The 26,262-nt window shown below is 39.7% G+C and overlaps 1 protein-coding gene across 3 annotated transcripts in view; it reads left to right on the top strand.

Annotated features, from left to right (window-relative positions):
• Window positions 1-5,540: 5,540 nt before the first annotated feature.
• Window positions 5,541-26,262, top strand: part of DPY19L4 (dpy-19 like 4) — a 28,074-nt gene continuing 7,352 nt past the window's right edge. The window contains exons 1-15 of one of the 3 annotated variants that reach the window (XM_008924059.4): window positions 5,541-5,658; window positions 6,621-6,745; window positions 7,488-7,578; window positions 8,993-9,114; window positions 9,939-10,084; window positions 11,885-12,008; window positions 12,579-12,713; window positions 13,884-14,015; window positions 14,098-14,196; window positions 15,811-15,884; window positions 17,657-17,815; window positions 19,482-19,601; window positions 20,697-20,817; window positions 22,258-22,314; window positions 24,760-24,842. In XM_008924059.4, the coding sequence (XP_008922307.2) occupies window positions 5,541-5,658; window positions 6,621-6,745; window positions 7,488-7,578; window positions 8,993-9,114; window positions 9,939-10,084; window positions 11,885-12,008; window positions 12,579-12,713; window positions 13,884-14,015; window positions 14,098-14,196; window positions 15,811-15,884; window positions 17,657-17,815; window positions 19,482-19,601; window positions 20,697-20,817; window positions 22,258-22,314; window positions 24,760-24,842 (1,706 nt within the window). The remainder of the gene's footprint in view (window positions 5,659-6,620; window positions 6,746-7,487; window positions 7,579-8,992; window positions 9,115-9,938; window positions 10,085-11,884; window positions 12,009-12,578; window positions 12,714-13,883; window positions 14,016-14,097; window positions 14,197-15,810; window positions 15,885-17,656; window positions 17,816-19,481; window positions 19,602-20,696; window positions 20,818-22,257; window positions 22,315-24,759; window positions 24,843-26,262) is intronic. The other 2 variants (XM_018078438.3, XM_018078434.3) reach the window with 2 other exon arrangements.

The raw sequence follows: 26,262 nt of genomic DNA, 5'->3' as shown, positions 1-26,262 counted from the left end.
GCGAGCTCTTCTGCCAGCTCTCTCATTACCCTTGGGTGGATCCCATCTGGTCCCAAGCATAAAGATCTTACAGCATTTCATGCATAAAGATCACTACAAAGATCCTTCAGCACCAGTTTTGTCTTTCTAACTCAGTTACAATCTCTAATCACATTCATCAGTGAACATATTGGCTTCACCAGATCTTTGTTTAAGTTACAGAAAACACTTTCCCATGCTATCCTTTACACTCTGAAGGCATGCCCAGCTCCCCCATCTCTCCAAATCCTTCTTTTGCCAGAGTGCTTACAACTACCACGATAATCATCAGGTGGCTGGTGTGCTGAAATGCCCACCTATTCCACTGCTTAAGGACGCTTTTCTTTTCCTTATGCTCTTTCCCTGGCCTCCCTTTATCCAAACACAGCTCATTTTGGGATTGTTTAGCCTTGAGGAGGATCAGGCTATCAGTCTCTGCAACCACCTGAAAGGAGGGTGTAGCGAGGTAGGGGTCAGCCTCCCAGGAAATGAGGGACAGGACAAGAGCACACAGTCTTAAGCTGCACCAGGAGGCATTTCTTCACAGAAAGGGTGATTAAGCATTGGAATGGGCTGGTCAGGGAGGTCGTGGAGTCACCTTTCCTGGGGGTGTTTAAGAAAAGACTGGATGTGGCACACAGTGCCATAAATCTAGTTGACATACATGGTGGTGTTCAGTTATAGGTTGGAACTGGATGATCTCAAAGATCTTTTCGAGCTTAATCGATTCTGTGATTCTGTTGTTTTCCCAAAAGCAACCTGTAACTTCATTGGGGTTGGGCGTATTATCCTTTTCTCCTGCATTCATACAGCCTCTGTGACAGTGGGATGCTGGTACTATGCTTCAGTAGTTCATCATGATGCAAAAAGGAGCCCAAAGCAGGTGTGCCTCAAGGCTCAACCACCCACTCCTCTCACCGGGCCCTTTTAGCTGGCCATTAGGCAGGGACTTTCCGGACTGGTGTCCGTACAGGAGCGAGGGAGGGCTCCCTTCCCCGGGAGGGAGGCTCTTCATGCGGGCAGGCAGGGTGCCGAGCAAGAAACATCCATTGGAAATGCCCTGATTTCACAGAATCACGGAATTGATCAGGTCGAAGAGACCTTTGAGATCATCGAGTCCAACCTCAGACTGAACACACCACCGTGTCAACTAGACCGTGGCACTAAGTACCACGTCCAGCCTTTCCTTAAACACCTCCAGGCACGGCGACTCCCTGGGCAGCCCATTCCAATGCTTAATCAACCTTTCTGTGAAGAAGTTCCCCCTGATGTCCAACCTGAACCTCCTCTGGTACAGCCTGGGGCTGTGTCCTCTTGTCCTGTCACTCGTTCCCTGGGAGAAGAGACCAAACCTCCGTCTGGCTGCACCCTCCTTTCAGGTGGTTGCAGAGTGACAAGGTCTCCCCCGAGCCTCCTCTTCTGTGGGCTAACTTGGGACCCGCGGCCCCTCTGAAGGGCCACGGTCCCTCTGGAGCCGGGCTGGCCGGCGGGGGCGGCGGGGCCCTGCGCCGCGGTGCCCGTGGGATGCGGCTTTCGGAGGCTGCGAGGCGGCTCCCGTGAGGCGACCGCGAAAGCCCCTCGGGGCAGCCCCGACCCCGCCCCCAGTGCCCGCCGATGCCCGGTGCGCCGCCGCCGGCGCTCGGGCGTGGCCCTGGCTCCGCTGCCCGCAGTGCCCGGCGGCGGCGAGGGGAAGCGCGGGGCCGCTCGGGGCCCGCTCCGCTCCGACTCGCGCTCGCCGGGGCGATGCGGGAGCGCCTCCGCCCACCGCCGGGCGGCGGGAGGCGGGGCGGAACGGCACGGGGCGGGGCCGGAGGCGTACGCCCCGCGTAGAGGCGGCGGGGGGCACCCATGGCGGAGGGGCGCGGCAGCCACGGGCCCCGGGAATGGAGGAAGGTGAGGGGGCGGCTCCTCAGGGCCGGCGAGCGGGCCGGGTGGGAGGGGGTCGGAGGCCGGGCCTAGGCCGCTGGCCCAAGGCCGGCGGGCGTGTCGCGCACCCTCGCGTCGTGCCGAGTCCCGTGCCGGCGGCAGCGCACAGGGGAGGGACACTGGGACTGCACGGCACAAGGGGCCTGCCCGGTTCCAGCCCGTCCCCGGCGGCCCCCGGGGCCCCCAGGGGCAGCCCGTGGTTCGCAGCCCCAGGCGGGAGGAGGCCGGGCCGGTGGGAGCCCAGGAGCTCGTGAGATCTTTCTCCTCCCTCGCCCGGTGCTGCCTGTGGGCAGAACTCCCGGGGCAGCATCTGTGGGCTCCGTGGATGCCTCCATGAGTATGCTTTTTCTTTGGCATCCTTCCGTGTGTTTCAGTCTCCTCTGTCGTTTCGTTAAGCCATTAGAGAGCGTCCAAAGGAAGGCTATGAAGGTGGTGAAGGGCCTCGAGGGGAAGCCGTATGAGGAGCAGCTGAGGTCGCTTGGTCTGTTCAGCTGAGGGGAGACCTCACTGCAGTTACAACTTCCTCGTGTGGGGAAGAGGAGGGGCAGGCACTGATCTCTTCTCTGTGGTGACCAGTGACAGGACCCGAGGGAACGGCCTGAAATTGTGTCAGGGGAGGTTTAGGTTGGATATTAGAAAAAGGTCCTTCACCTAGAAGATGGTTGGGCACTGGAACAGTCTCCCCAGGGAATCCACAGCACCAAGGCTGCCACAGTTCAAGAAGTATTTGAACAATACTCTCAGGCACATGGTGTGACTCCTGGGGCTGTCTTGTGCAGGGTCAGAGTTTGGACTCAGTGATCCTTCTGGGTCCTTTCCACCTCAGGATATTCTGTAATTCTGTTTCACTTTTAGCCTCCACACAAGTATTTTTCTCGAGGTCTCTTCTGTCCTAATGCTCTTTGTGGGGACTAGGAGATGACATTTAGTTTTTCTTGTGGAAATCAGCAGAAACATAACTGTTAGCAGGCACCCAGAGAAATACAAGAGCAAAGCAAGCATATGCGAATCTGTCCCATGGCATATTCCAGCGTCCCAGCTGTTCTCAGCTCGGGTACTTTCTGAGCTGGATGTGGTTACTGCATGTTTAGTAGTCTTTGGTTATTTGTCCTCCACAAATGTGTCAGTCTTCTCCTGGATCTGTGTAAGCTCTTGGTTTACAGAACATTCTTTGAGTAGGAGTGGTGTACCTGAAGGTGATGTGCAATGAGCTAGTTCCTTTTAGCCTGACTCACTGGGTTTATTTGAGAACTTCTTGTATTAGAAAAGAAGGTGAATCACTGCTCTCTATTCAGCCTGTTGGTGCACTTCACTGGCTCATAGACATCTGGCATGTTTCTGTTGGTCATTCTCTTTTCCAGACTGAGGCATCCTCAACTTGTTTCCTTGTTCCTTGTATGGGAGCCATTGCCCAACTTAGATCATCTCATGGCCCTTCTCTGAATTTTTCCCAACTCTATCTTATCCTTCTTTAGGTGAGAGGATAAGAATTGCAGAGAGTGCTCAATTTTCAGGTGAAAAATTCCTATGTTATTCCAGATGAATATCGTGGCATTCAGGAGTAATGAGTTATGCTTTTCTGCAGTAGATACATAAAAAATGTTGTCTGAACAAGATTTGAAAAAAAAATACACTTTGAACTTACAGGGAACTGGAAAGCAATCTCAGATGAAAAATTGCATGCTGGATAGAGAGTTACTAGAGGTTGTGCCATCAGTTCAAAATTCTAGATAATTTTTATTTGTCACCTTGTTTGACTTTCATTTCACGCCGTTTAAGGTATTCATAGAAGTGAAAACAAAATTTTTCTTGTTTGAGGCAGCTGCAGACAAAACAAAAGTAACATACTTGGCTCCTTCTGTGTTATTGCTTTGTGGAGGGGATTTGTTGGCCATCATTCAAAACAGAAGTGAAAATCATTTGCTGACTGAGATGCAGTTGTTTCAAAATTAGAATTTTAAATTGTTCTTTCTTTAGGAATTTTCTATTACTGCTGCTAACTCTAGACTTTATAAGTGTGTTACACTTCTACTGTGGCTTACTTCTCTGCCAGAAAAGCAGAAGAAATGCATTTTCCTCAGTGTTCTCAGTGCTGTTGCTTTGGTCATAACTAGGATGACAAGGGCAGTCAGTTGTCCTTCCAAGCACATATCTGCCCATTCTGGTGATCCAGGGTTTTCTCCCCACCCTGTTTTATTTTGTATTGTACAAGTGATTTTTAATTGCAGGGCACTTGATGTTCGTCATATATATATACATATATACACATGACATGAAGTGATACTGGTGTACATTTGATTCTGGATTGGCATAATGATAAATGTGATACTGAACATCCTAATCCTTGTTTTGTTTAAAATCATTCCAGTTCTTGTCTTGTTTAATAAGGTAGACATTTTTTGTTCGTTGCATGAAAAATGTTATCATTGAGGTCTTGATTTGCTGAGAATAATTTATAAATTGCTCTGTTTACACACAGACACCCTGATACAGGCAGACATTGCTTTAATAATTTATATTTCTATCTCTAGTTTCTAACTCTTAAATCCAATAGTTGGGAGTAAAATTAGACTGAATTAAGACTTGAAATAATATACAGCCAGAGTAATAAAAAGCTTTGTTGTGGGATGTGAAGGTTGACACTTCAAATTTGAAGTTGGATGGCTTTACGAAAGAGCTGCTTTAAGTCCAGAATAAATTGGTGGCTACAAAATTTCAAGCAATGTTGTACAGTGGGTCAAATGGGAGAGCTGAAAGTTCTAGAGCCTGAGTTACAGTTATACCTTTTCATCACCCTTCCAAAATGACATAAATATTATGGGATATCTTTAATACAATAATTTTAAAATACTTTTTGCAATGAGTCTTTTTGTATGTAGACTTGCACTCTGAATAAGCCTCATTAGCTTTCAGACTGTAAAATAAGTGGATCAGAGCTTCAGACTGCTACTGTTTACAGAAAACTTAACAGAAGCCGAGGAAGCTCTTGATCTTGTGATGTGATCTGTATAGCTGAGCAGGCTGGGCTTTTTAATTATATGTTAGACTAAATGTTCATAAATCTACTTAGTTCCAGTAGATCTGAAAGCAGGAGAAAAGTGATATTATATTTACTTAAAAAAACTTTTGCCTTATGAATGATAGGCAGCTCAATTTAAAAGTAATAGAGTAGAGCAATTTTTGTATTACAGTAGTGTGCCTTGCACACTGCTACAACTGTGTAAAACCAGGATGAGAGTAGAATGAAATTGCTCAATGTCTCCCAGTGTCTGCATCAGCTTATCTAAACTACTGATTTCCTTCATTTGTATAATACATTCATCATGAAATAAACCAGTTAGCTTCCATTTTGGGTTCTGGGTAACCCCAGAGTATGACCTCAAGAGAATACTATTGTTTTTTTCTAAGGAATAACATAGAAATTGATTTCTATATGGTGATATTGTTATTTTAGTTGAGCATATGACACACTTTGAGTCTTTGTCAAATATATCTTCCTTGGGATTGAATCAATAGCAATAACTGGCTGCTATCTGCTGCTGCGTGGATTTCTCAGAGTGAGATTTTAGGTATTGTGTTGCAGTAACTTAAAAAAAATGTCTTCAGGGGCAGCAGACCTGCGACAGAGAAAGAAACAAAACTGCTCAGAATCTGACAAAATGGCTCCAGAGCAGAGAAACAAAGAAAACTCAAAGCTGGGAAGATCGCCAAAATGTAAGCTACAGAATTTTTAGCAGACTTTTGATTTTTTTTTTTCATTACTCATTTACATTTTATGGGAAGATATTTGTAGCACAGTAATTTATAACAGACTTATTTTGAAGTAGGTTTTTGAATGTTTCAAGAGAAAACAGGCATGCACATTAGAATTCTTTAATAATGACATTGTATTTATTGTGGAGTGAAATGGTAGTCTTGGACTGTTTCAGGCTGGGGGCCGGGGGGAGAAGGAGAGGAGTTAACAATGTTACTGTTGTTACTATTTGAATACAAATAAATATATTTATTGCTCCTGGAATGATCTTTTGCTTGGGAAGCTGAGAGGCATGAAGTAATGGTACTGAAACAAGAAGACAAAAAGTCCTTACAGCTTTTCAAGAAAGAGAACTAAAACCAAGTATAATTTTAGGCAAGTGCTCACCAAACTACCAAAAACTTCTATGTTAAAAAGGAGCTACAGGTGAAGTACATGCCCGTTGAATGAGTTTGGTAAAATTCAGATTAATTCCTTCTTCTTATATTTAAAAACAGAATGGAAAATTGAATGTCTCAGGAATGGTTAGATATGGTACGGCCACCTCTGTCTGTTAATGTCTTTAAGAAGGTTGTGGTGTTTTAGGTAGAATCTAGAGTTTGCCCTGTTTATGTGAAAGATGCTTTTCCTTCTTGGAATTCATTTGAAAACATAGCTTACTGAAATGGAGAGAAAATTTACAGTGTAGTTTGTGAGTATTTTATCCGAGGGTCCTGTGAAGCAATGGTAACAACTGGGAAAGAAAGCTCTGCAGGACAGGAATAACATACCAGTTTTCGATGCATCTGTGCTGCTGCTGGTGTGTTAATTCTGATTCCAGTAAGTTCAGTTGCTGTTCAGAAATGACAGTCATGTGTAGGGCATACTGGGTTTTTTTCTAAATCCTCTGGACTATTTTAGCTTTCTTACTGTCCCTTTTCAGATATGTTAATCCAGCGTTTTGCAAAACTTTTCTTTGGCTGTCTGGCGGCAGTGACCAGTGGAATGATGTATGCTGTGTACCTCTCAACATATCACGAACGGAAGTTCTGGTTTTCCAGCAGGCAGGTAAAGATAAAGTTAAACTACTGAAACAAAAGCCAAATTGTGTCCTTGAAACCAAAGCTGATCCCTGTCAGGTTGGAACTACTTGCTTGCAGAATCCCATGTCCTTCTACTGAGACCTGTCTTTGATATAGTTTTTTCTTCTTTTTTTTATTTTTATCTTCTTTCTTTCTTTTTTTTTGTTGAAGTATTTCTCCTGGTAACATTAGTTTTGACTTGTCATGCTTTTGTACGTTTTTCCATGCCACCATTTATCATTGAAATATCTTTCTAAAATTTGGAGAAATAACTGAAGCATACTGGGATTGCAGAAGCTAAGCAATAGGAATATGTGTTGGGCTTTTTTTTTTTGTCATTGGTTTGGGGGTTTTTTTTGTGTTTGTTTTTTTGGTTTGGGGGGTTTTGTAGTTGTTTTTTTGGATTTTGTCTTTTTTAAGAACTGTGTTATTTAGTGAAGTATGGAAAGTTGAATGACATTCAGGTTTTTGAATATGAAAGGATCCTGTGGATTTAGTGCTAACTTACGATGTGGATTTGAGTTGCTCTGATTCCAAGCATGTTTGCTAAGTTATGGAGAGCAATATATACCTGACAGAAGTGCTGTGAAGATTAATGTTTTGTGGAGTACTTTGAAGATGTACAGTGGAGTCATAACCATGTCCTGTATTACAAAACCAGTCTATCTGAAAATATATAGTCTTCTCTGAGAAGAGATTCCAGGAGGTGAATATTTTTTTTTTTCTAGGAACTTGAACGAGAAATTACATTTCAGGGTGACAGTGCCATTTATTACTCATTCTATAAAGAACTGCTAAAGGCTCCTTCTTTTGAAAGAGGTACAAAACTCATTTGTTTTATTAACTTTGAAAAGTCCTGTTCCTTTTGGAGACAGTAAAAAACTCCTGCAGGCTGGGGGGACTGATTTTACGCTCTTATATAGGTGTATCAGTCAGATTAATTAAAAGCCACATGCTGTCCTAACTTTTCAGTGCCTTTTAAAAAACAGTATTTAACTATCCTGTAAACAGTATTTAACTATTCCAGCGGATTACCTTTAATCAGTACTCTAGTACAGGGTTAATATTGTTCTCATATTGCCCTGTATGAAAGTTATCGCTGCGATTGTCCGTGCTACATGGTGGATTTTCTGCCATGCAAACATAATTTATGTTGGGTTTTGGAATGGGGGGTGAAAAGTACTGTTTTCCATGCTCTGTCAGAAGATGGAACTGTTTCTGTCACGAGCTGATCTGGTCCATCCTGTCCCTGCCAGAAGTTTTTACTCTTGTCAGCTATGATGAATAGATGCTGATGAGGACTGAGTGAGGGGACAGGAAGGAGAACAGACCGGGTGGCAATGATCTCTCCTTCCTTTGCATTCCTACTCGTTATCCTGCACTGGCTCTGGAGCTCACTGATCCTAGGTCCCTAAACAAGCAGAAAACTAACGCAGTGAAAAGAAGGAGGAGCACTTGCTAGCTCCATGAGTTCAGAAGTGCACCTGGCCTGGCATGGGGAAAAGGCAAGAGCTCAGGAGAGAAGAGTGAGTGAACAGCCCTATCTCACTCAGTTATAAGTCCTGCAAGACCTGGTTTGGCCTACAGAAACCCAATTGCAGCCTACACACCAAGATATGCTCAGAGATGGAAACAGTTGTCTGGTTTGGCTGTTGCATTGGTTTTGAGGCTTTTGTTCTCCCCCACACTGCGATTTGGATTGTTTTTCATCTTCCCTCTATTGTCCTAAGTATTGACAAGTCTTTTCTTTAAATATAACATTTTAGAATGATGTGTCCTTCAAGTATGCCAGCTTCAATTTCATCTCAACCCCATAGAAAGACGTATTGTGTTCAGTAAATGATTCTTAGAAGCCTCAGAAATGGGGGCTGAAAAGGATGATGAGGCTGTCATACCTGACCTCCTTCTGAAGACGGGTTTAATACATCCTGCTCATCCCTGTTACATCTGTCTCACATCTTAAGAACCTCCTGTGAAGGTGATCTGTAAGTAGGTAGTTCCAGGACTGCACCAGTACGTTACTGAAAGACTGTGCTTCAGATGGTTGCTAGATCAGTAGGGTGGAATGGCACCTGACACAGAAATTTCTCCTTCCTTTAAAATTAGGTGTGGTGAATCAGTTAGTAGCTTTAATCATCAAGTCTGTTCCCCCCGTCTTTGAATACACTTTGACCTCCTTTAAGAACAGCAATAGTAAGTGATTCTAAGAATAATATTTTTTTTTTGTCTGTAGGTGTTTATGAGTTGACACACAACAATAAGACAGTATCACTGAAGACAATAAATGCAGTCCAGCAAATGACTTTGTACCCAGAGTTGATTGCCAGTGTTTTATATCAAGCATCTGGTAGCGAAGTATGTGCATTTCTCCTACTTTCTGTGTTTTCATTATGGTTGTGTCTGTGTGCGAGAGAGACTTTCTATGCTGTATACAATGAACACGTGCATTTTTTGCTGAATGAGCTGAGCTAAGCCTCTCACCACGTCCAGGTTCTCCTCAATTCTGATTAGTCTCTGGCATAGGATTTTGGGGGTTTGTATGCATTAAATTTATCTGTTATTCTTTGCTTCTACAGAGTGCTTAGAAATGTGGGGAATGTCTGTGCTATCCATTAAAAACAGGAAAGTTAGCTCCTTTGGAGTACAGGAGTCTGTCATAGTGGTACCTGTCTGCCCATTCTCCTAGGGAAAAACACTTCCGTGGATAAACCTTTTGTCAATTTCTGCTCTGCTCGGGCTTTGTTCTGCTTATGCTGCATACTTGTGTCCTCCCTCATTTATCTTTCTTTTTGTTATTGATTTATTTTGGAACCATTTTTGCCACATCTTTACTTCTCCAAGTTCCTCCCCCACATAACTTCTTTCAGTAGTCCTGTGAACTTTATATCCCACTGCAGTATAGATTTATTAAATCTGATAACAGCTACAATGTTCATGCTAAAGCAAATACAAAACTCATGGCAGTAGCAAGCTGAGTCCTGAAGGGTGCGCTTATTTCACACTGCTTTGTTCTTCCTGAGCCCCAAATATAAGTATGCCCAATACTTTTCTAGGAGACATCTCTTACCTGTTTGTAAAGCACCTAGCACACTGTTAGCAGTAACAAATAGTAAATAGTAATAATTTCCAGCTTCAGCTCAGTTGCCACTGTGTCTCTTCATTTTTATTTGTAATTTCAGGAAGTTATTGAACCAGTGTATTTCTACATTGGTATAGTTTTTGGACTGCAGGGAATTTATGTGACTGCATTGTTTGTAACCAGTTGGGTTATGAGTGGGACTTGGCTGGCAGGAATGCTGACTGTAGCATGGTTCATTATTAACAGGTAAGAAAAACATCTTTATACAATCTAGTTTGTCAATAAGGCATTTTCAAATATTAGACCGGATTGAAATGCTTTCTATTAAGCTTTGTGTTCTCACTGTGAGAGCAGGATCTTATGCTGAATACAAAATGTTTTTGAGAGGTTGATTGATTCTCATGATGATTTTATTAATGGAAAGGCCCCTTGTTGTCCAAACCACCCACGCTGCCAGTTGAACTGACTTTATGTATGTGTGTGAATACAGGAGTGTGCACACACGATTTCATTTGTCAAAAACATTCCCCAGAAGGTTTTGGTTTTGTGCTGGTGAAGAATGAAAACAAATGTCCAAAACAGCTGTAAACAGAATTGCTCTCTCTGACCAGTTGTAAATATTGTGATGGTTGTCCTGTTGCTTAGAAGGAAATGATCCAAGTGCATTTTTCTTGCAAATAATATTTGATTTTTTTAATATTCTTTTTGTAGTGGATTTTTCTGTAAAGTGGAATCTTCTCGGATGATCTTGACCTCAAGATTTTTTTATTTTAAAACAATTCACTTGGAAGAAAATGTCCCTTCCCCTTATGAAGCACCGCAATAATAGGGAGCCTCATTTGGGCAATGAGAACCTATGTTCAGGCTCCTGGTTTGTTCACCAAGTAGCTCTGGGGCTTTCTGTGAACTTGAGAGCACTTGAAATAAAAGAACTATGGAGGAGCAAAGTGTTGTAGATATATCTTTAAAGTTGAACTGTTGGGAAGCATCTTCAAGGAGTGTGAAGTCATCATGACCGAATCTGTGATTAGTAGCTAAGAATAGTGTTCATTACGCTTGTGTAAACAGTGGAAAGTAGGAAAAATGGTGAATAAATCTGTAATTTTTTCAACAGCAAAGAAGATTAAACAATGTTAACAAAGTGAAAGATCTAGTAGTTAGAAAAGCTCCAAATACACCTCTGTAAGAGGCTTCAGAGGAAAAAATGAAAGGCGAAGCTTTCAAATATCTAAATGATAAAGGAGCTTAAGGCTTCCTTTTAAAGGCACAGTAGACACAAAGAAGACTATGTACCTCTGAAGCTGATGCCTTTGATCACTTTTGAAACCGTTACTTGTGCTTCTAAGTCACTTTAGCACTTTTTAAAACTTTCACCTACACCTCTAATTATGTGGATACTGTCAAGTCATTCCATGGGAAAACCCTGCATGCTCCTCATCCGTCTTTAATCTCTTGTTTTGCTGGGCAGAATTTTCCCTGTAGACAAAATATCTGCTGCTGCTGCTGCTGCTATGAGGGAGCACCAGTTTGTATTCTAAGTTGTGCTCAACCACCTGAATCACTTGTTTAAAACATACTGTATGAGAACTGAAAGGAGTCTTTTCTCTCAGCTGTGAGCTGATTTTCACTGCAATGTGAAAAGCTGCTGCCAGGGCAGCGGTTCCCTGCCTGGGGGACATAAGAGCATTTAGCACTCCTCAGTTGTCCCTATGCAGGTTGGCAGAAGCAGTGTGTGACACATCCCACTTGGAAGTGTTGAGGCAGGTCAGAAAAAGCTGGAGGCAGATGCTTTTTGGCTTCAGTGCTATAAATGCCACCTAATAAGGAGACCTGCTGAATAGATGAGTAAAGGTTGGGCCTTCCGTGCTGTTATTAAATGTGTGACCTGTATCTGTGGTGAAATTGTGTCAGTGTTACTTCACACCAAAACCGGGAAAAGTTTGCTTACAAGGCCACACTGATGGCTAGAAGTGACGTTTAGGCTTTCCTTGATATCTTTGCTCCATAAATATTTTAATAATTTTGTTTCTCTGTACTTTATTCTAGGACAGATACAACAAGAATTGATTACTCCATACCATCAAGGGAAAATTGGGCTTTGCCATATTTTGCATGTCAAGTAGCAGCTCTCACAGGCTATTTAAAAAAAAACCTAAATTGTTCTGCTGAGGTAAAGCAAAATTAGTTTCTTAACAAAGAGTTGCTGGTAGAACTGTGCTCTAGGGTAGTTACCTCTGCCACTGTTGCCTTTCTAGGCAGAAAACAGTAGATGCTTTGTTTGTTCTTTTCAAAACAGTCACTTGGATTTCACCTAGCAGTTTTTGCTAGGTGACTTGTGCCCTGCCCTGCTGTGCCCCCGTGAGGGTTCAGAGAGAACAATGTCGTAATGAGCTATGTGCTGTCTGTCCTTTTTTAAATAAATTGATGCAGAATTTTTTTCACTGTGTAAACTGTTTTGTTGCTTTTACTGTTGCTTGGAGAAGATGGGGTTTACTTCATTACCCTGTCTCTCTGTCAATGATGTTTCTTCTGGTTGACTTTAAATGTTTTTGAATGTTTCAGTAATTAATTTCTTCCAACTGAGAACATGTTGAATACAGTTAAAGTCAGTATTTTAATTATTTTTTAAAATAATAATTAATTTCCATAGTTAATGTTTTAATGACCTCCTAGTTACTTAGTGACAGAGATACATAGGTACAAAATTAATGCTTTTTCTTGTTTTTCTTTTTTTTCCTAGAAGTTTTGTTATCTTTTGGTGAATGCTTCAACATATACCTTCATGATGATGTGGGAATATAGTCATTATCTCCTGTTTGTGCAGGCTATTTCTCTTTTCCTGCTAGACAGCTTTGCCCTGGCACAGACAGAGAAGGTATTGAAACTTTTCAACCCACTGATAGTTGGGGACTTATACACAGCCTCTGAGGTGCCTGTCATACAAACTGTTCAAGACTCCAGAGGGCACAGACTGAGGGGCGAGTGTCTTGCAGCTTGGACCCAGCTGAAGCACATGTCATCAGAAGAATAAGATAGCTTTAAACTGAGTCTCTTTTGGTCTACTTGTTTTGGGACAGCTTTCCTAACAAAAGGGTCAGAAGCTAAACAAAGCTTCTGAGACGTGAAACATCCTTGGAGAGCTAAAAGAGTGATGAATGATACTCCATTTTGGCCTGGCTGCCTCTTCCTTACTTTCCCCTAATCACGGCAGGGTGGGGCAGACCAAAAAAGTGCTCTGTTGGCTCTATGGAGTTAAAGGGCTCGTTTTCACCCCGAATGGCCCACCTTGCACTGATTTAGACAATAAAAATAGACTAGACAGATGCTGAAGGCCAATTGATTTTTCAATACTAGAAAGTATTTGAATTTATTCTGCAAAATGGTTCTTAGAAATGTTGCAACAATAAGGCATTTTAATTCTGCCTGTTGCAGAATAAAATGCAACAGGTATATATGCTCTTTTGTACATGTGTGCCTTCTACTTTTATTAGATATCCATCTGCACGCAATTCTAATTCGTCACCCCTTCTTTCAGTTACCTTTTTTTTTTCTGTTCCTCAGCAGTGGGAAATGCTTGATATATAAGATCTGCTTATCAAATAGTAAATAACAGAAAGTATCAGTAACAATCTGAGTACTCCCGAATGAATGTCAATGAACAAGTTATTTTGAGGGCAAGGAAAGCACCTGTTTGCAGGAGTCAGCTCTGTCACACAGATTGTGTTCTTACTGGTGCATTGTGGTTACTGCTTCATGCTGCATCACAGCAAGGTGTTACAGAATGGGGAGACATGGTAAAATACTCCCACTTCTGGCATTTTTACAGAGTTCTTGTGAAGTAATTGTGCACTAGTTACTGAGGCTGACCAGTATCGTTTAGATGTGAAATAGTTTCCAGAGCCAAATGGTACCCTGTAGACTCGAGCTGGAGGATCCACATCCATTAGTCCCCTCATTAACAGAGAAATGAGCTACTGCTCTAAAAAGCAAGATGTATATCCACTATAGTTTTGTTTTATTATGGTTTATTTCTTTTCTTCAACAGGTGCATGAAGTATACAAAATCTACCTGTTTTCTCTCTTCTTGGGGTACCTTCTGCAGTTTGAAAATTCAGCCTTATTAGTGTCACCATTACTCAGTTTCGTAGCAGCTTTAATGCTCTCTAAATGCCTTCAGGTAACTAGACCCTCCTCTGGGTGTAGTTTGAAAATTTAAACTGAACTCCAAATGATACAGCATTCTTAAAATATTTTTGCAGATGAATATGAAAAAAGGTACATTTATGTCAAGATTGCTGAAAGTAATGTACATTTATTTGGTACTTACAGTGGCAGTGACACTAAACTTCTTATTAAAGGTAAGATTCCTCTGTAAAAAGTGATTTTAATTGTCAGGGTCTAAATGGAAAGTTGCAGATATATCTTGAAAAAATCTTTTGAAATGTTTCTTATCATATTGATATGATAGTTCATAGCTTAATTCATAGCAAATAGGAGTACTGAAAATGAAGTAATTTTGTATCTATATAAAAACTTTAGCAACTCAAACAGATGTCTTTTGTTGGGGTTTTGGTCTTTTGGGTTGAAACCTAGTATGGAAATACTCTTTAAATCACACTTTATCTTTTTTATATATATGGGTTTTGTTATAACTTGGATGGGCCCTATGAACTGGTCTAAATATTAAAACAATATTCTTGTGCATGGAGGCACAGTAGCAAGGAACAAGTGTGATTAGTCTCAGGGTAGATAATTTCAATTAAATTTCAAGTAGAACATGGGAACAGAGACTTTCACTTTGTGTAGGGGTCAGCTAGGAGTTGAGTTAGCACAATAGGATTTTAACTTGGTCTTATATTTTAATTAGCAATTCCCTCTTGCTGGCTCTAGTCTTTTACATATTTTATTGTGCTTTTCCTTTATGTTTCAAACTCACCTTGGCTGTATTAATTAACAGTATTGACTTAAAACTAAAGAAACTAGTGAAACCTAAAAAGTTTGAAAGAATGCTCAGATATGATTGTTTTCTTGGGCCAGTCAGATTGACTAGCCTTGCTGTATCTCCAGGAGAATAAAACCTAACCTTGAAAACTACGAGTTAAATTACAGTTACGAGTTAAGTTGCAGAACTTTAGGCTGCTCAGACAATCTCTGTGAAAATTACAAATGCTCATAACTTTTGCTAAGCTGCAGTCCTATTTTCCAGTGGAGCCAAGCGCAGCACTCTTTGACTTCCTTGGGAGTAAGTCTGTGTCTGTTTTTCATGATCCTTTTTACACTGCTCAGTAGTCTTTGGGCAACTTATTGTCAGCTTTTCACTGGCCCTCCTGTTGGAGTACATGAACAAAATGAAGAGAATATTCTGAAGGAAACCCTAAAGATAGATTTACTGAAGTGAACATTTACAATACTATACCAGTACGTAGTCCTATGAGAAGTGGCTGAGGGAGCTGGGGTTGTTCAACCTGGAGAAGAGGAGGCTCAGGGGAGACCTTGTCACTCTCTACAACTGCCTGAAAGGAGGGTGTAGCCAGGTGGGGGTCGGTCTCTTCTCCCAGGCAGCCAGCATTAGGACAAGGGGACAGAGTCATAAGATGCACCAGGGGAGGTTTAGGTTGAACATTAGGAAAAAGTTCTTCACAGAGAAAGTGATTGGGCATTGTAGTGGGCTGCCCAGGGAGGTGGTGGGATCACCGTCCCCGGGGCTGTTTAAGGAAAGACTGGATGTTGCACTTAGTACCACGGTCTAGTTGACAGGGTGGTGTTTGGTCAGAGATTGGACTCGATGATCTCAGAGGTGTTTTCCAACCTAATTAATTCTGTGATTCTTAATTGTCACACTTAATCCACTTTGTTAGTTTTAGCTAAATCTTGAATAGTTTATTGTTTCCTGACATTTTATGATCTGAATGACTATGTGAAAGCTGCTTCCAGCATTTCATATGATTTTTCTCTGCTAAATTAATTTTCAGATGTTTGTTCCTCATAAAGAAAATGAGCATTTGCTGAAGTTCATTGAAGTAAAACTTGGATTAAACACAACTAAGTAAGTTTTTTAAACTCTTTACACCTCCCAAGATATCCAAACATCTGAGGCTGCTCTGAGAAGTGTAAAATTTCAATGTCTTGTGACAATTTTACAGAGGAGCTAGAGAAACAGTTTTAATATTGAATTTAAAAATATACAGAATTGACTTAGGATTTTGAGATTTCCAAGGCACCTCACTATTTTTCATACCTTGAGGTGAAAGCATTTCATGGATTTTTCTTCTCTTGTGATGTTGAAGAGTGAAAACTTTCTGTAGCCTGTCTAGTGTTTCTAGACTTGAAAGCAAAGATAATAACGTAAAGGTGGCAGTAATAGCTTTTTATAGCCTGGAAAAGAAAAGGCTCTGTAAAGAGTTCATGAACTATCAATGCTATCCAAACATGCTTGCTTTATGGGGTGCCCCTGAAACCCCGCTGTATGTTTTGGAAGAAATTAGGACAAGGGACACCCTAAAAGTCAGAAGGAATTGTGATTCTAAGAAAAAACATTAGTGTCTGTAAAAGAGTTGAATGTTGTTCTACAAGAAGATGTTCATGGCTACAGATTTTCTGGAAAACTTCCAATGGAGTATTAGTAAAGACTGAGACACCTCCTGGATGCAAGCCAAGACTTGCAATTCTGTGCAGGAGTTGGAACTCTCGCCTGGAAGCTGCATCTCTCTTACAAAACTGCTTCACAGCCTTTCAGGGGAAGAAGTGGAAAATGATGTCACACACAACTGAAATTGTTGGGGATTTTTTGGAAGATGAGATGTAGTGACGTTGGCTAAGATGCATTTTTTAAACACACAACACATCCTCATTCTTGAGTGTTTTGCAAGAAAATAAAGGACTCTTGGTCAGGATTTCAGTTTATTCAGCTACCAAGTGTTACAGATTTTCTTTTTTTTCCCCTGCGGACTTGCTACATGTCAGTTTTCAAGCTGTCAAACCCTGCAATGAAGCCAGAGACTGAGACAAACTGGGTGCAATTACACCTAGAGCACTGTGTAACTGTGAGTTGAAATTATGGTTTGCTGCACAAGAGCTTCAAGATCTGTCTTTTAGGGCCAGTTCGGACATACCTAGCTGTTAATCTTTAAATTTATTGCATCTAATTGAAAGTGATTCTGTCCTCTAGTCTTCCCTTGGGGGAAAATAAAAGGAGGGAGAGAAGCGAAACAAAGTAAGAGAAGAATGCATTCACAGAACCACATGCTGCACCAGTTCCACTTGAGAATATGACTGGTTGTGCTTATTGGCAGACTATATAATCTTCCTGCTCGTTAATTGAGAAAGAAGAATGATCAAGTATGTTCGGCTACAGAACTAGAATTTCAACATTAAGGATTCTATTCTTGGCAGTGCCTCAGGCTTGTTTGTGATCTCAGATGACCACTTTTCCTTCTTCATCTCCTTGTTTGAAATGAGAACAAGCATACCTTCTTGCATCAGTATCTCTAAAATCTTAATCCACTGTGACAATGAAGTGCTTTGTGGTTTCCATAATGGAGTTATATGGGAGTTTGGGCTTTTGTGCTATGGAAGAGTTGTAGCCTGGTCTCTTCACATCACAGATAATTTTTGGGAAGATAAGCTTTTGACAGTTACTCTAAACAGTATTGCAAAGCAGTTTCAAATGATAAAAAGTTAACTTTTCAAAGATGTGTTTAAAATAGTTTCCTATGACATGAGTAGGTTAAACTACAATTGGTTGAGTGCTGGGTGGTTTTTTTTTTTAATCTGTGGGGTATTGTTACTGTCTTTAATGGGATGTTTTTGCCTTACTAGGAATTTTACAATGAATTGGCTCCTTTGTCAAGAATCTCTTCAGGCACCTTCCCAAGACTTTTTTTTGCGACTAACACAGTCATCACTGTTGCCTTTTTATATTTTAGTATTAATTATTTGCCTTTTTTCTGTAACTCAGGTCATTTTTAGGAGAATTTGGTAAGTAGCTTATTTATACTAAAAAATAAGTTAAAAATAAGAGTTTCCTTGATGTCTAAGGGAATGGTTATCGTGTTTGTTGCTCCAAAATTTGTTCTACCATTGAGCTTGTCAGGGTGTGAGCACCAGTGGGAAGGCCCACCAGAGCCTCCTAAAGAAAAGTCCTTTAGTGAGGAGCTTCTTGAGCATCCCTCCAGTCAGGACAGGGAGTTGTCATTGGTTTGTTTCCCCATAGGTGCAATTCCTGCAGAACTCTGTTTTGGGATATACGTATGTCTCTTCCCATTGCCAGAGAGAAAAATGTTATATCTGTGCTACAGTTCCAACAGCAAAGCTACCTGATTGTTACTAGAATTTTTTTTCTCTTTTGGGTTTGGGTTTTTTGGTTTTGTCTTTTTCAAGTTTACATGTTGAGAAGAATGAGACAGGTGGAGTTGAGAGGATTTGTGATTTCTAATGCTTCACTGTTTGTTTTTTAAAATGCTGGCTTATTGTGATAGGGTCCATCAGCTTTTGCTGCTGAGAACAGAGCTGAAGTAAAACCAACTCAATTATTTTTAGTTTCACAGTGATTCACAGTCACAGTTCCCTTGAGAGAAGGGGTAGTGGAGCTGTCTGTTTACAGACTAAGAATAGCAACTGTAGATCCTACTGTAGCTTGTCTTGGAAACTCAATGACTAGGAAATTATCTTTACCTGGTAGAAGATGAACGGTGTAACTGCTCAGGTATTAGAACAAATTGTTCACTTGTCTGCAGCAAAAATCAGTAGGTTTATTTCAAGAATGAAGATTTCTAATAGATAAAAATTATGCTGCTGTGAATGAAAATGTCAGGTCAGATGTATGCTGGTATATTCAAAACAATGAAGCAAACTTCTGATTGTTTGCTAGTGGTTGAAATAGCTATTTACTACTTTATAATAAGCAACGACTACACTATGTCCAACACCTTTTTAAAGAAAAACTTAATATAAACCTTCTCCCCCCTCATTTTTTTTTCAAATTTTGAATCAATTAATAATCTCAAACTATTTTTCCATTTGTCATGAGGAAGTTTATTATAAAATTCTAACCTGAAATCATATGGTAGAAAAATATGTTACCTATCTTATGCATTGCTATCTTGTTTGTAGAAAAACATTTGTTGTAAGATTTTGGTTGTGATTTTTAGTTATAATATATTGTTAGAATTTAGAATATGTGACTCAAAGCTACTTTCATTATCTTTCTTTGTCATAAAATGGTATACACATTCCAAACACAATTATCCTACAGATTCCATAATTCTTCACCAACCTAGTGATATGAAGAAACTTTAAATGCACGTTCAGCATGCTTCATCTAAATGTTTGTGGAGTCTGCCTGCTCTTAAATTAGACTGCCTCTTGTGCTGAATTACCTTAAAATAGGATTAAGGGTCATAGACAGTGATCCCATTGTAACAATTTGCAGCCATTGCTCCAGAGAGGTTGCAATCCAAAACAAGGGACAGTAGGTACTGATAGATCATTGATTGCATACAAAAACCAAGTAAACAGTGCAACTGTATTGTATGATATGACACAATATGATCTCAGTGTACTACTGACTTAAATGTATTTTTATTGACACCTTTGCCTGAGGTAATGTCTGAATTAAGTGATATCTCATTTTCTCCAACTGCAGTGGTGAACCACTGAAAGAAGCAGTTAAACTTGAGGATGGTCGAATTGGAGAGAGGCCAGAAATAGTTTATCATGTCATTCACACAATTTTGCTTGGTTGTCTAGCAATGTGTTTAGAAGGGTAAGTCTGATTTTAATGTATCTCTTTTGAAAGCAACAGAGAGTTCCTAATTGGACATGATACACCATTCACCCCTTTGAAATTTACCCCTTTTCAGAAATAATTTTGGCATGTAGTGGTACTAGTTAGTAGAGGAGCAGTCAGTGATAATTGTGATTATAAATTTGATACAATTGTTCTTAGTCTCTTTAACATGTTTTTGAAGCTTTAATGTAGCCAAAATCCAAGACTTGAATTTAATTACATTTTAATAACTTTCTTTGCGGTATTTAAGTGTAGAACGTTGCTATAATTATTTTTAATATTGTATTCTAGCAAGATCTTGTGTAGTGTTTTGATGAACAGAGTAGTTCTGGAATACTGGCATGTAGAAGATTTCTTATCTGTCTTCTTGTGTGTAGGCTACCACAAAGTATACCTTTGCTTGACATGTTAAAGCAGTAGAAAAACTAATTTCAAAAGTATTGTGTTAGTTCTTAAAGCTACAGAAGCTGATGTTTGGAAGACATTATTCTAATCTTGTCTCTCAGCTTAATCAGCTTGAAGGTGTCTTGTATTTGTATTATGCTCATCATCCTAAAATCTAAATACTCACAAATTCTTAAAGTGAGCAGACTGTTGTGTTATTGTGTAGTTGAGCTGACTAGTCTACTCTTAAGAGGCAGACAACACCAGCAAATCATAAATTGTTTATTAAATATTTTCCTTTCCTTTCTTCAGGAACTCTTATAGTACATTATCTGTGCAGCTTTGCTGAATCGCTGCTTTTTGTCCTTTCTTGGCTGGAAAACCACAACAGCCAAGTGACTTTACTATTCCCTTTGTTTTTCTTTCATCCTCCCCTGAACTCTGTGAAGGATTTTGTCATCTTTTACCTTGGATCTTGCTCCTCCATCTCACAGCAGATAGTCAGGTGCCTGCTCTTCTGCTAGAGATTTCCTTGGTTTACCCTTCAGTGCCATCAAAGTTGACCTCAGATTACTTGAACATCCAGACGGTGTTTGGCATGTGAAAAACATCTAAATGTTTTTTATAAATAGCTTGAGTGCAGAGGCATGCACAGAGTCCCAACTAAGTTATTGCAGTGTTTTTCAGAATGAAATATCTATGGACACCTTATGTTTGCATGCTTGCTGCATTTGGGGTGTGTTCTCCTGAACTTTGGATGACACTTTTCAAGTGGCTTCGACTGAAAGCTGTGCACCCCATACTACTGGTGAGTTACTGTTGCCAGTGTCCTGGGAAATATAGGTAGCAAGCATATAACTTTGCAAACAGTTAACTAAGACCAGTAGAAGAGCCCATGAGAAGAACATGTTGTTCTGTAAGCAGTGGGTCTCATATAGTCTGCTTTCTCTGTGTCTTTCATTCATAATATCACTGTTGCACTTGTTGTCTGGTACCTGGTGATAAAGTTGTGTTCACACTGCAGCCTTTCCTCACAAGAAGCAGAGCTGTCTTCATCTTCCTTTTGCTCATCTCTTTAATTTCTTTTAACAAATCTTGGAGACCTCAGTCTCTCTGTCATATCTAGTTGAGATTGGCCAAGAAGGTCATGTGCTTTTTAGGAGGAATGCAGGAGAAAACAGCACAGGTATGCAGGCAAGCATTGATATAAGCCTTGTTTTACTAAGAAATTAATCTTAAAATGTGATATTAAGATGTATTTACTTGCTGAGAGTAAAGCTGCTTTGTAAGAAATGATAAGTGGAATTACTTTGTGTAAGATTTGTTTACCTGTGGCCATTGTAGAGAAATGGTGTGACTGAAGATGAGCTTGTGTTACAGTGCAAACAACTCCCCCGCTTCCAACCCTAACTTTATTCTCAATATGACAAGAGTTGCTTTGTGTGATTTTTAGCAGCTTTGTGCATTAGTTTTATTAATAAAATAAGGATAGGATATTACTTACCTTAAATTCAAGAAGCTTATAGGAATAAATATATTATGCTTAGAGGTTCACAGTGTCACTTGTGAAAATGCTGTTACAATTCTGTTATATCAGAAACATTGACAGTGTTCTTTCAATCAAGGAGTACCAATATGTTCATGTACATGGTAAGCACATTCTTTTGTGTACTCATGCATTCTGTTATATAGACCTGCTTTTTTACTATTAACACAGTAGGTGTGTTAGTAGCTTGTTGTCAGGGGAATGCCTTCTGTGTGTTCCTTAACAAATGTTTCTTGTACCATACAAGCTATTTTCACCTTTTTGCAAAGCAAAAATTAGATCAGCTAGAATGATGGTGTGCTGAAAAAATGGGTTTCTGGGTTTTGCATATCAATATTGTTAATCTGAACAAAAGCATCAACAAGAGCAGAAGTTTGAAATGCTTGGGTTTTTCCTGTCTCAGATTTTCTCATTGCATTTGAATGTGAGGTATTTACTTTTCTTCTGTTCCCTACATCATTGTTATTTACCATTCCTAAAATTGATGGTAAAGTTATCATGGTCAAATTAATTCATCTATGCTAAATTATGTAAATTCTTCTTTGCAGAGAGTTTTTTGCTTGGCAAAACCCCACTAAGTTTCACCTACTGTCACTCTAAGGTTTCAGGCATAAATGTTGCTTACTATATGAGTAGAATCAACAGACACCTCAAGGTTGGAGAACGGTGCATAATCTGTTTCTTCTAACATGTACTTTCTAGGCTCTTATTCTGAGTATGGCAGTTCCCACAATAATTGGATTCAGCTTGTGGAAAGAGGTAAGAAAAGTACCTTTGTGAAGGTTTTTTTGGTTTGTTGTTTTTTTTTGTATGTAAGCACATGAGTCAAAATGATGAGCAAATATAATATACTTAGTGAAATGAAATATATATAATGCAATTGAAGTTGTCATCCACTGAAAATATGTTTTGTTTTTAAACAAAACTGTTTACTTTTTTCAGTATGAGGTATTTGACAATTTAGTTTGTCAATGCTTACTTATTGTAATAAAGAAATTTTTAAATTTAAATTTAAATTTAAATGTTATATTCAGCTATTATGCTTTGGATATATAAACTGACTCAACAAACAAAATACTAACAAATAAAATCTTAAAATATTGAAAAATGTGTTGTCCCAATCTTGGTTTTAGTGAGAGGGAGTGAGTTTAGATGAAATAAAATTATGGGAGACCATATGTAAATAATCAGTTTGAAAAGTTCCCATCAAATTATAATGGAGTTAAATCCTTTGTGCAGAGCACTGTGTAGAGGTGTGTATATACAACAGTACAGGGAAGAAAATTTACAGATGTTTCCATGTTTAAAATAAACACTTAGTTCTTTATTGCAAGTCACAGATGGACTGGGAGGAGAGTGTTTGGAAATTACTTTTTAAATTTCTGTGAGTCTAAAAAACATGGGAAACATTCCATAAAGTATAACCCTCTGTTATACTGACATAGCTTCAAAATAGTTAGTTTGAATAGTTTTATAAGAATTCAAATATAGAAGCCAGACTTGGCCAACAGTATTTGAACAGGTTTTGTAACGTCTGTCTTATAATAGAAAGTTTGATTGCAATGTAATCTGACCTTTTACACATTTTTGATGGAGCAATAGATATTTTCCTGAAAAATGCTACCATTGCTCAATAGAATTATGAATTCTTTTACAACAGAGGAAACTAGTTTAGTTGACCAAATAACTCTTTTTCAGATTTTTTTAATGAAAGCAGTATAGGGGTTTGGACTCTAGAGGGCTTCAGCCATTGCAGATCCAGTTGCTGCTTTTAAGCAATGGTGAACAGTTTGCTCTCCAGATTTTCATAACTTATCCCTGAGCTTGGAAACTTTGATTAGTAGTAACAGAACAGTGCAAATGCCTTGAGACCCCTAATCTGTTACTGTGGCTATGTGTGTACAGCTGAGTGTACAGCTCAGCATCTTTCTGCTTGGCTGCTTTCTGACTCAGTCTAGCACAATCCCTCATCTAACCAGGTTTTTGCAGGGCTGTGATTGCTGAGCCAAGTGGGTTCTCCTTGGAGTGGCAGTACTGGTTCCTCTTTCTATCGATCTGTTCTAGGAATAGTTTGGGGGTGTGTATAACAGCAGTGCTACAGCTTTCAGTCCTGACACAAACACGTGGCAGCTGTTCTTGTGCAACTCTAACATGTCTGGTTGTAGAATGCTATCACTTGACAGCTGAGTTGTCCAGGTAATGGGAGTGGAAATGCCTCAGCTGAAAGCAGGCTCCCACTTCTTACTATCCACTGTGGCTGTCCCAAAGTAAGTTGTTCCTTTGGTCCGGCATAACTTGTAAACTTTTTATCTATTTTCCAAAAGGGCTGACATAAGGTAGTTTTCAGTTAGCATTTACACCAGCATGTACATGTACATGCTCCAGCCTCTTGTGGCTGGACAGCTTCCAGCCATGCCTTTCTCAGATAAATGCTCCTAATGGCTCAAGGACTGACAAAATCAGCTGGCTTAATAAAGGACCTGTTGTTCCTTTAGCCCTCAAACCTGACAGGATAGGGAAGCCATGGTGCAGGGTTGCAGTCTGGTCTGGTTTGAAACAGATGGCATTTTGTCTCACTTCACAAAATCCCTCCTTTTCCCAAAATGCTTTTCAAGAGCATAAACTGAGAGATATCCTACTTCATACAGTACAGTGTAATCTTCTTCACTGTAGTGATTGAAGTCAGAAGGAAGTCTGGGGCAGATTACCAGGGCCCTTCTAGGAAATTTCTGTTCTCCTGTCCTACTTGAATAACACTTCTCCATCAACTCACAACAGTCCAACCCCTCCTGCTCAAGGAGGTTTACCATGAGAGATTTATCATCTTCTTGGTTCAGTGCCATCATTTATGTACATTTGCATGTGACAACCTGAGCTATGGTTTTGATGCATTTAAGGTCACTTAACATTGATGAATGTTTTTGCTGTGTGTTTATTTATTTGTTTATTTAGTTTTTAATTTTAAGTATTCTAATGAAAGAGAGAGAGATGAGAACTTGTGTTTAACATATTTATTTTGGAGAGGGTCTCCTGCTGTCACGTTAAGTATAAACTATGTTTTGCAAAATATTCAAATAAAAGTACCAGTCAGGAGGGAAAAGTCAGTTGAAGCCCATTTTTGTTTTGTCACTTAAGGCCTTAATATAATCAGATGCTCTGTAGATATTTTTTTTTACTGTAAGTAACCAGAAACATTTCCATCAGTTTTTCCCTAGGATAATGACAGAGCTTACAGAACTGCAAGAATTCTATGATCCTGATACAGTAGAACTTATGACATGGATAAAGTAAGCAAGAAGTCCTACATTTCTATTTTACTGCTTTTTGTCAGGGTATTTTTACCTCAGCAGTTTGTGAAGCTGATAGACAAAGATACCTCTGTCTATCTCCATGGGGGGAGAAATGTGTATTTTAAGTTTGTTATTATTCCCATGGAAAGAAACAGGAGTTTGTCATTGATTACAGTAGAAGATCCTGAAACACGCAAGCAAATCATATCATCGTGAGACCTAGTTTCCAAATAAAGGTGGACATCTTAGTGCTTGTTTTTTTGCATGTTAACTTTTCATGGGATTTGAGGATTCATGCTGATTGTAACACCAGTGAGGGACAGAAACACTAAATTTTTACGTGCATGAGCCAGTCAAATGAAATGCCTGAATGTGAGGGTTTAAAGACTTTGTCAGGATACGTGGAGAGGAACATGTATGATTCAGACTTCCCCTGTGACCTGGATCCTGGAAGGGTTCTTACCAGTCTGCCTAGGCAGGGCACAGCAAGAGCTGAGCTATGTTATGTAGTTTATACTGAGTGTATACATGGCTAATACCAAGTTATTTTCACAGATAGATTTTTCCTCTCACCAGAAGATTCAGAAATGCATTCTGGCCTCATTCAATCTAAATTTGTACTGTGTCATTATTAGGAACTGTACTTCTCTGAAAATTAGATCCCTTGTGTTCAGATAACTTACCTTTAACTGCATTTTTTTAGAATATTACTTTCTGTATTTATGTAGTCTTTAATGTCAACCTGTTCATCTTCAGAAAAGGCAAGACTGGTAATTACAGAGTTCCAGCCAATTTCTTCTTGCTGTTGCTGGTAGTATATGTTGTTTGTCACTGCTGTAGCTCTTCAAGGCAGCAAGTGGGATAATGCCAAGTACCTAATGGCTCTTATGTTAGTCTCCATATATTAGTCTTGAAGTACATAATTAATCATGGCAATTGCATTGAGATTCACTCAGCTAAGAGCAATTTTACTACCCTTATTTGTAGCAGCTGTTCATATTTTTAAAGAAAATAAAGGGGTTTTTTCCTTAAAGATATACTCAGCTATCCATATGGGAATTTTAATTCAATGACATTACTAGAGTATATTTTCTTTAAATTTTCCCTCTAATAATACAAATTTATTTTGAATCTTCCCTGCAAGAGAAGTTGCCCAAAGTCTGTAATAAAGTATGGCAATGACTATTTTATCTCACTAACAGGAATACAAATAGTCAAAAAATGAAACGAAACCTAGAAACATAGTTAGTTAGTGTAGACATTGTTCTGTATGATGACGTTTTCTCATAGATTATGAAATGCATGTTCTAGAGATCAAATAAAAATGATAAGAAATCTTTCCCATACAAGATAACATCATGTTGTTTTTCCTTCTATCTACCTTCCCTCACAAGCTTGTTTTGTCGCAAGTTGACAG

This window comes from Manacus vitellinus, unplaced genomic scaffold, assembly GCF_001715985.3.
Source record: "Manacus vitellinus isolate BGI_N305 unplaced genomic scaffold, ASM171598v3 scaffold_1_pilon, whole genome shotgun sequence".
Lineage (NCBI taxonomy): Eukaryota > Metazoa > Chordata > Aves > Passeriformes > Pipridae > Manacus > Manacus vitellinus.
The sequence above is the reverse complement of the archived record's forward strand: the minus strand, read 5'-3'. Positions and strand labels throughout refer to the sequence as shown.